The following is a 10018-nucleotide window of genomic DNA, read 5'->3' on the forward strand; positions in this document are numbered from 1 at the left end:
GGCGTGCGTGCATGCATGGAACCACACTCACACACGCACACACAGAGAATACACTCAAACACACACGTGCACCGATGGAACCGCACACACGCAGAAAACACTGAAACATGCATGCCACACACACGCCCACGCACACACAATGCCAATAATGAAACGCATGCGTTTCAATGCTCGAGTCCTTCCCTTATTTGGACAGTCCTGTGATGTGCAGATATCCGCTTCCGCCCAGTGGCTTTCTTTGTGATGTGACGTGATCTTCCCAAATCCTCCCTCTCTCTCTCTCTCTATTGCTCTCTCTCTCGCAGAGCCGGCAGTCTCCCACAAAGCCTGCTAGTGCAAGGAGAGGAAAGGAGAGTTAAGACCGGAACTCAAACGGGTGGAGCCAGTGCAGGGGTGGGACAGACCCTGCGGTGCATCAGGCAGGAGGAAACTGGACTCCTGCCCCAGAGTTGCTATCCAACGTGGAGCGGCTGAATCACCTCAACCGCTTCAACCTACGTGCAGCGGTCAGCCTGTGCCACAGAAACACCCTCCCTTAATCTGCACAGACATGTCTGCCAAAGCCGAGCACTTAACGCAAACAATGGCGAAAGGCTGAAACGGAGCCACCTGCCAGAGGTCACAGGGGTCACGTTATTAAATGCGCCTCCCTTCAAACCGCTGCTACTGAGTCACAGCTTCCTGTTTCCTACGTCCTGCTTCCTGTTTCCACAAGAATCTCAACCATGAGCTACCCTCACCCAGACCCAAGTCACTCACCCTGACAACACCAACCAGATGACACCGCCTCCCCAGGGTGGATCAGTCTGTCAATCATTTCCATGGCTCCTCCTCAGAATCCATGACATCAGCAGCAAGTGGCCAATAAATAAATTCATCATTTAAAAGGAAGAATAAAAGCAGTAATGGTTACGTAGAGGGTCTGAGTCCACGGGAACGGGCCTGGTACTGGGACTGGCACTGGATGGACCCGCTCGGGATCACACGCACCTCAGTGCAGATCGGGCTGATGAGGGGCTGCTGGGTGGCTTGTCCTGTTAAGGCACTGTTCTAGTGCATTTGTGGGCCCTACAGTCTGGTAGTGAATCCGGGCCATACTGGTGCCCCAGCCCCAACAGGGCCACGTACAGCCGGCTCCAGCATCGTCCAGGGTCAGGAGCGCTTCATTCAGCCGAGACGACAGCGTCTCCCTGTGCATCAGCGCCCCCTACAGGCTGATCGGGCACATCCGGCCCGTAAGTCCGCCAGCAGAGCTCCACGTGAACCGCCTCCCTCCCTCTGACTCAGTGAGGGCGGCGTGGTAAAGAAGCAGTGGCAGACATTGTGCACATCGTTGGAGAGCTCAGGCTCGTCTGCCCCCTCCTGAACCAACAGTGGAAACCACGGCAATGGCCGCTGATAAACACAACCGAGCGCTCCAAATTTGGGGAGAGAAGGGGGGGGGGAGATTGGGCCAAAGGGAAAATGGCTGGGACTATTTCATTCAATGAGGAGAACTAAAGAATGGGTGCTTTTTCCCCATGGAAAGGCACACTAGAGTCAGCAAGGCAGACGTCTATTTTCTTTGAATGTTAAAATGAAAAATAAAGGGATCGAAAATAGACTGTATAGCCAAAGGCCCTCAAAATCCAGTCACCATAGCGCAAGTGAGCCTAAGGATTGCAAAGGTGTCTGTGTGCGTGGTATTTTACCTTCTCCTTTGAACACATCCTCCTCTCTCCCCTGACTTAAAGTACTTCAAGGGTCTAAAGCACTGTGGGAAAATCTAAATCGTCTTGTGCAAAGAATGTTTCAAAATGGCTGTGGGAAAACTGGCTACCAAAATCTCTCTAAACAAAACCAACCATTTTTTCCCATCTATATAGATTTCAATCTAACTCTCTTTCTCATGCAGAAACTGGCCACAGAAATGGCCAGTTACACACATATACATGAATACATTCGGCATGCGTTCACTCATAACAGGGTTTTGTCGAGTCATCTATGTATCACAAAGACCGATAGTTTGATTTCCCCAATCAAAAAAATATCTTGAGTGATTCTATTTTGGTTATACGCTCCAACAAGTCAATTTGCCGAGCCAAGAAAGTGCAAGACTTCCATTTGTTAAATCAATTGTTACTTTGGTTACATGCATTTAAAAAATAACATCCCCCCCCCCATCCCATCGCTTTATCCTACATTCAAACGCCAGATGATGGAATGGTCTGGTACAAGCAGGCTAATCACTGATAAAGTACACGTCAAGGACCACATTTCCCACACCACAGGCCGAAAAGTATATTAAAACACCCCATTTATTATAGTCTGGGAGATTAAACGCTGTTTTAGCCTAAAGCCCCAGTATTTAAAAAAAAATTGGCAAGAACAAAATTTGTGTTCTTTCAGCTGGGAAAAAATTATTAGCAGATGCCTATGTGTGTCCTTGTATACGAACACATGCATATACACCGCACTTTACATGTTAGAAATCCAGCGAAACAGGAAAGTCTACAAATGTATTGCCACAAGACTACCTCACAAACAGCTAGTGTGACGATTGGGGCCAGGCAGGCAATACGACCACGCAAAGATATTTATATCTGACCCCCTATTTCTGCGTCACCTTATGGCGAAATGACGGTAATCACCGCCGTGTATCTCTTCCAAGCCGGTGCCGAGATAAACCTCAGATTAGACTAAGGAAATCCACTGACCTGCCATATAACTGGAGCAGCGGCATCTAAAACTCGCCGCGGCTAAAGTATCACCACCTTTAAGAGATGTCAAGGGCCTCATGCACTATTGAACCTTAGCAATAGGCAGGCGACGAAAACAAGACATTAACGACAGGACTTTGGCCTGGAACAGCGCTAAGAAAGAAAAAAAAAAAAGCCATGTCATATGAATCGTCCGCCAGTCAAACTCAAAAAATGGCCGAGGCGGGGAGGGAGAGGCGGGCACAGCCGCCACTTTGCAAGCCGCCGCTTTCTCAACCACGCCGCGGGAATAAAAGCCAAAAGCACCCAAAAGGGAGGCGGGGCTGATGAGGGTAAAACACAGCCCCAGTCTTTTTTTACCGAGAGGTCGTTCTCTTTCTCTAGATGGGGTGTCGCACCCTAAGCGCAGTCCGTGGCGTCCGTACGAAAGAGCCAGTTTAGAGTCGTGCAGGACATTCGGAATCGGATGGATGTGAAACCAGAGAATACAGTTTAACTGTCCTGTGAAGCCTCTCTGAGCTACAGTACTGCGCTGGCACACAAACATACACACCCACAAAAGCTCATATAGGCCAGCATGCATGTGCGCCAACTAGGAAACTGCAGCATTACGCACTACAGTAACTACCGATTCACGTGTGTACGAGTATTGCTAGTTTAAACCAAACAGAGCACAAAAAAAAGTGTGAATAAATTCATACATTATACTGACATGTGCTGTAAACCAAAGTGCAGACTGTAGGAATTAACACATTATACAGCCTCTGGGATTAAGTGTCAGCTTAAATACATTACTCAAAAAACAAAAAGCCCTGTAAAAACTGTATATTACCGATATACACATTAAATACAGTACTTACACACAGCAAATGTGTGTGTGGGGGACTGGACCGAGACAGAAGTGGGGTTTTTAGATTTGAGTGCTTTTTAAAAGGAAAGGGGGGCAAGGGTGGGGTGTCCTTCCTATTCACGGTTTGGGCTGGGGGGTGAGGGAGGGCGGGACGGCGGCCGGGGAAGGCGAGTGGGGCGGGGACTTGTCGGACTCCGGCGGGCGGCAGAACTCCTTGATGGTGACGGTGAGGAGGTTGGCGGTGACGTCCGTCACCACCACGTTGGCGCAGCAGGGCACCATTTCGGGGTTCCAGGCCGGGTCGTCCTCGGCCGCGTCCTGGGGGCGCTCGGGGGACAGGAGGGGGGGGCCGCCGGACGGGGGGGCCTTGCCCTGGCGGCGTCGGCGGAGCCACCGGCCCCCGCCTGGCCTCCCCTCCTGCGGCACGGACAGGTCCAGGATCTCCTCTTCGTCATCGCTGGAAGAGGGGGAGGAGGAAGAGGAGGAAGCGAAGGAGGAGAGGAAGACAGAGGGGGCGGGCGGCAGGAAGGGCGCGGTGTTCTGCTTGCGCTCCGGGGGCTCGGGGCTGAGTTTCGGGGGTGGCGGGGAGGCTCCTGAGGCTGGGGGGGCCTGCTGGGGCTGAGGGGGCGTGGCCTGGATTCGGGGAGGGGAGGGGGGGTTGCTGTCTGTGCCACTGGAGCTGGAGAGGGAGAGGGGCGGCTGGTTCCTCCTCCCGCCCGAATTCACGGCGGCGGGACCGCGGGAGGGGGAGGAAACGGGGTCACCTTTCTCTCCCCGGGCCCTGGAGGGGAACCCTGTCCCAGTTTCGGCGCGAGCCGCAGCTGGCCCCACCTGCTGCACCCCGTACGGCTTCCCGTACATGGGGAACCCCGGCAGCCGGAGCGGGGGCCCTCGGTAAGGCGCCTCGCTCAGCCTCTTCCCGCTCCTGCCGATGATGCGGTCTCGGGAGGGGACTCTGGAGCCCCCCGGCTGGGAGAGGCGGGAGGCCGGGTGGCTGTGGGGCAGTGGTGGCCTCCTATTGGCCGGCCCGCTGCCGCCGGCGCCGCCCGGTTTGTCGGCGACCTTCAGGTTGAGGATGATGCGGCCCCGCTTGACCTCGCGCGGTTTGACTCGGCGGTTCAGGATGCGCACCGTCTCTGAGAAGGGAGAGACGGGCGGGCGGGAGGAGAAGGAGGGGCTGGACAAGGAGTTGGGGGGCGGGGCCAGGGGGTCTGGGCGGGGCAGGGGACGCCGGGACATGCGGTGGCAGCGGCGAATGTCTTTCTTCAGTTTGTGGTGAGCGGCTCCGGACTGGAGCTTGGGGGAGGGGGCTAAAGAGGGGGAGGACCGCAGGGAGGCCGCAGGGGCAGCTGAGGAAGAGGAGGGTTTGGAAGAGCCGGCTGGAGCGCGGTAATGGCTGAGGTCTGGGATTCGGGACGACGGCTCAGATGTTTGGCCTCGAGTCTGAGGGACACGGGATCACAGGGGGCGGAGTTACAGGAAGGGCCACAGGGGTCGGGTTACAGGGAGGGAAATGGGGAGGGGTTAGATGGAGGGTAATGGGGGTGGAGCAGGAGGTGCAGAAAAGCATAGAGGGGAATTAGGATGGAGCAGAAAGGGGGGATTTTGTATGAATAAAAAAGTTGAAAACAGAGAGAAGAACCAGAAAGAAAGAAAGAAGAACACCAAAAACGGGAAACGGGGTCAAACACCCAGACAGAGACAGAAATAGAAATGAATGGTGTCAGAAGTTTTTCATGGAAATTAAGACAGAGGGAAGGGAGAAAGAAAAGTTCACATTAAAATCCGATTTAAACTGTAAAACACAAGCATAAAAGCAGATGCTAACTAATACAGGACGCCATTAGACGCTAAAAACAAAACAGGAATGAGCAGAAGGTCTGAAGCAGGGCGGCTGATGGAGTTTGGCAGCGGCGCGCGCGCTTCCAGACCCACCTTGAGCAGGAGCGCTTTGGGCTTGCGTCCTCGTTTCTTGGGCCCGTAGAGCTCCCTCTCTCTCTCCCTGCCAACAGCAAAGAGAGAAGCGGGCGTGAAGAGCGGCCCCAAACCGCCTCCGCGCCACGGCGGACAGCTAGGACCCTGAGGAGGGCAGGGCGCGCGCACCGCGGGCCCTGCGCGGGATCGAACGCCGTGGGACGGACGCGCGGCGTCCCGCGCAGAGCGCCATTTACGGTACTCTACAACGGCGATTAACCTTCAATCTCCTGCGGAGTGGGAGTATTAGGACTGCAGTCTGGGCCTTTTTCCCCTCCACATTATCTCATAACGAGGATGTTATTGCAGACGGTTATAATCTTGACGCTTCTGTTCCGTTATATGACTTTCAACTCCTGAAATTATTTTTAAGTCGCGGGTCGACCTTAACGAACGGCAGCTCGGGGGTGGAAGACAACGGGGTGCGCCCGTGTCGAGCTGCGACTCTGGCGTGAAGGCCTAGCACCGCAGCTGCTGCGGCAGAACTGTAAAATGGCTGCTGGTGGTGAGGGTGCTGCGGCTGAAACAGCCGCTGGGCCGCGCGCGGCACCCTGCACAGTGCTGCTAAAGAACACCACAGCTCAAATCTACAGCGCTGCAAGGAGCTGAATTAAGCTTCAAACCCACAAAGATCGCACCGCAACAATTCAATCTGTACTCCGTTGCAGCCAGTTTTTCAGAATGCCACAATTTATTGGGACCAAAGAAATCTATTGGGGAAAGAAAGCAATAAAATGCCATTTTGCAGTGCTTAAGTGGTCTAGAGCTCCAAATATAAAGGAAAAATTTTCCAAAACATTTTAGCTATACCATGAAAAGTGCAACACAATATTATTGTTACTGCTAATATTATTATTATTACTACACTTCAACTGACTGTCTTAGCTGCAGGGACATCATCAACAGGTGGAAGGATGGTAAAAAAAACTGGACTGGCTGATTAACTGTCTCTGTAATTAATAGGTTTGACTGCATTTCTGAATTATCTTAAATAAACTGTGCAGGGATTAGACTGTCTTCACACAGGCTGTCAACATCAAAACAAACCATGGCTTGTGCTCATGCAGACTCAAAACAGGCCATCTTATACCTGCAGTTATAGCCAATAATAATTTAAAAACTGAAAAGAAAGCCTTGGAGAGAGAGAGAAAGGAAGAAAGAAAGAGAGGGAGAGAGAGAGATTGTGTCTGAGAAGAGAGATGGAGGTTAATGGTCACATGAGGACACAGGAAAAGAAAACCACTGTGCTCACAAAGAGTTTTGGTTTGTAAAAACACACCAGTGTGTGCAATGTATGAAAACAGCAAACACGGCAAAACATTTCAGATATGACTGATGTCTGCCACACCAGTCATAACAGTCAGACACCAGTCATAGATGCACCCATTACATCTCCCTGTATTATCGGGACTTCACCATTGCCTAATGCAGAGATCACACCAGATCACTAGCAACAGCTTATGAGTCCCGCATTGCTTTGAATCATAAGGAAAGTTGATCATTTGCCCAGTTTAGCTATGAAAGACACGTTCAGCCTCAATGTGACTGAGCAGGGGTGTGGTTTCCGTTCACTCAGCGAAACAGCATGCTTATATAGAATGCCACGTCAACTCAGTATTTTGAAAATTGTTCACAGTGGTTTCCCGCTAAATCTTGTTTGCTGCTATAAGGAAAAACATGTAGGCTACAATTCGTCCATGAAAAACAAGGGTGAAGTGGAAAACACCTAAAATGCCACTTACATTAATATTAAGCATAGTTTAAGTATGAGAATATTGCTTTTTTTAGCACCAATAATTTGGCAATTAGCTCAAGGTGCTGCATAAATGCTGCAGTGGGATGTTATGTATCCTTTGCTGCCAGAAAATAAAAAAACCTTGCCCCCAAAACAACATTTTGGATACACATACAACCCCAGAACAAGCATAGTGCTTACAGCAGCATGTAATTACTTAAACACAATGTCTGGGGTAATCTGCATGACTATTACAAATTGTAGGTGCGTGCAAGGCCCTTCTTTTGAACATGATTGTGCACTGCACCATTTTCAATAGTCTATCTGCGAGCATCGGTACACTTCACCATTTGTGCCTGCAATTATTTCATTTGTTTCCCCGTGTGAGCCAACTGCACCCATGACATCAGATACATCTGTGCACAAAGACAACATCTTGATCCAAGTGGAATTATTGCCCCAGAAAGACTCTGATATAGCACAGAGGTTGCTAAATGCACATTGAAGGAAGCCATGAAAGGTTTCACACAAAACACAGACATTCACACAGATACGACACCTTCATGCACAACTCACTTCTGGACGAATGCTGCTATCAGTCTACCATCCAAAATATTTTCCTCTGGTTCCCATGTGCTGTGTCTGTAAAAACAACAATTGAAAAATGATCAAGGCAGCAACTGTAATAATGCAAGTTGAACGTTTTACCCTCGAAGAACAGGTTTATAACTAAGGTATATTCATGCCCCAAGCTTATATCAATAATACACCATATGTAACATTTAAAAAGAGAGAAATTGCGTGTTGGTAGATTATTATGCAGAGCACAAGAGCTTTCCCAAACCATCACAAAACAACCACTGGATGAATAATTTAGCCAATTTGCAATGTTGTTCGCCAAAAGCCTGTCTGAAAACAGACGACCCACAAAGTATAAAGTTGCTGTAATGTTATACTTACTTGATGGCCCATCCTTTCCATTTAACAAGATATTCATTGCGACCCTGCAACAAGACAATATCGATCAGATAGCAAGTTAACTGGGTGGCTAACCTTGTATATACTGGATTTGGAGAATACAGCAGGTTACCTTTGTTATTTGATAAACTAGCGTTGATGTTAACGTTGCCTTTACAAAAACAAACCCATAACGAATAACTTAATGAACTGGTCAACTAACGATGAGTTAGACTCGCTAGCTTCATGTTTGATAAAGTGAACACGTCCTTGGTTAACTGGTTACGGTTTGCTACTAACTTTTACTTGATTATACTGTTCTCTTTAGCGCAGTTAGCTAGCTAACGTTACAATTTCATGCCGGAGGTGGGAGTGTCAGGTTTGGGGGGAAACTGTCTGCCTAGAGCCACCTGAGTTTGCCAACAGTGATTTTTTATCAATATTTTCCTGCTCGGCAGATAGTTAGCTTATAATAGTTAACTAGGAGAAAAACGTTCTAATTAACTAGCAAGCTACAAACAGTTTGTTAAGGAGCTAGTTAGCTACGCTATATAATGTTTGCCATCTAGTTAATGCTATTTAGCTATAGCCCCAGGCCCCACTCCCCCCACTACCTCATCATTTACGCCGACTTCATTGTTTTAAATTATTAGCCACTTTTGAAAAACACATAAAATGGAGAAGTGAGTCAACTGGCTAGCCAGGTAGATTCCCGTCGTAGCTACCGAGCGCCGGCTAGTTCGGATAGCAAGCCCACGTTAGCTGGCTCCGTCAACGGTAAACGATCCCGGTGTGGCTCGGGGTCGCAGAGTAGGCCGCAGCGACCCTCCTCCATCGCGGGTTAAAAAAGCAGCGGTAGACTACCTTTCGGACGCGTCGTTTGATGATGGATTCAGCGGCGAAAACGCGATCCCCAACCGCAGAGAGCTCCATCTTTCTGCAGCGACACACTAGAAGGGACCTGCGCAGCGCCGACGCGTCCCGGAGTCCGTCCGAAGCTCACACGAAGACACCGAGCTGTCACGTGCTCGGACTCGGGTCCCTTTTGGTCGTCCTGGCAACGTGCGTGTGTGTGTGCTTGCGTGTGTCTGCTTCTGCTGGGGGGGGTCAAGTAATTTCCCCTGCGAAATGTAGGTTGTTTATTGCGATAAGAAATTAACTGTGACTTGGGAGTGGAACTAAGTTACAGTAAAACACAGCTGTTGTCCTGCCACATTTTACTGGGACTTATGAGAGGGATACCCAACTCTCTCCTGAGTAGCCTACTGTAATTCCCCACCAGTTCCAGACTCACAGGCGCCCTCATACCCTTCCAAATGTTTTCATATAAATGCAATATTCGATTAATGTAAACTGGTCTCTTGAAAGCACTGCTACCAGGAACATAACTAGAATTTTTTTAATGGCCACAAACAATCTCTCCTTCCACCCGGCCTCCTATACAGTATGGCAATGGAACAAATATCACAGTACATTAAGGTATCGCTCCTTGCCCATTCCTGGCATATTTAAATTGAAAATGAACATGATCACTCACGTGCTACTCCAGCGCTGTAACAGAGGCTACTGTTGTTATCGTTTTGTTACCATGTTGTCGGTAATTATTGTTCTGCGTTAGGGTATACAATTCCCAATTCGATCGATACTTAATTAATCTGACGTTATAGTTCTGTGCACCTCTTCATGACGTAGATATTTATTGGCAGTGGCTGTGTTCCAGGTTGAGAAGTTTGTCCCCAACATTTTTTTTCTTTTATGGCATCGCTCAATAATTTACAGGCTAGTGTCGATAGCGCACAGTCT

At 49.6% G+C, this 10018-nt stretch overlaps 1 protein-coding gene across 2 annotated transcripts; it reads right to left on the reverse strand.

Annotated features, from left to right (window-relative positions):
- Positions 1-14: 14 nt before the first annotated feature.
- LOC118216767 (chromobox protein homolog 6-like) lies at positions 15-9401 on the reverse strand. 2 transcript variants are annotated; one of them, XM_035398230.1, is made up of 6 exons: positions 9080-9401; positions 8219-8262; positions 7835-7900; positions 5485-5551; positions 760-4992; positions 15-327 (listed from the first exon to the last, which is right to left on the reverse strand). In XM_035398230.1, exons 1-5 carry the CDS (start codon positions 9146-9148, stop codon positions 3667-3669), a joined length of 1572 nt encoding a protein of 523 aa, XP_035254121.1. In that variant the 5' UTR covers positions 9149-9401; the 3' UTR covers positions 15-327; positions 760-3666. The 2 variants fall into 2 exon arrangements, with proteins under 2 accessions (XP_035254121.1, XP_035254122.1); XM_035398231.1 differs by having other exon boundaries at positions 15-330.
- Positions 9402-10018: the final 617 nt, after the last annotated feature.

The sequence above is a fragment of the Anguilla anguilla genome, chromosome 17 (genome assembly GCF_013347855.1).
Source record: "Anguilla anguilla isolate fAngAng1 chromosome 17, fAngAng1.pri, whole genome shotgun sequence".
NCBI lineage: Eukaryota > Metazoa > Chordata > Actinopteri > Anguilliformes > Anguillidae > Anguilla > Anguilla anguilla.

Excerpts from the sequence above, each read along its gene's own strand:
- LOC118216767 (XM_035398230.1), bottom strand. The coding sequence starts at position 9,148 with ATGGAGCTCTCTGCGGTTGGGGATCGCGTTTTCGCCGCTGAATCCATC. Across the intron at positions 8,263-9,079 it reads TCAAACGACGCGTCCGAAAG|GGTCGCAATGAATATCTTGT; the intron begins GTAGTCTACCGC and ends GTCTTGTTGCAG. Across the intron at positions 7,901-8,218 it reads TGGAAAGGATGGGCCATCAA|ACACAGCACATGGGAACCAG; the intron begins GTAAGTATAACA and ends TTGTTTTTACAG.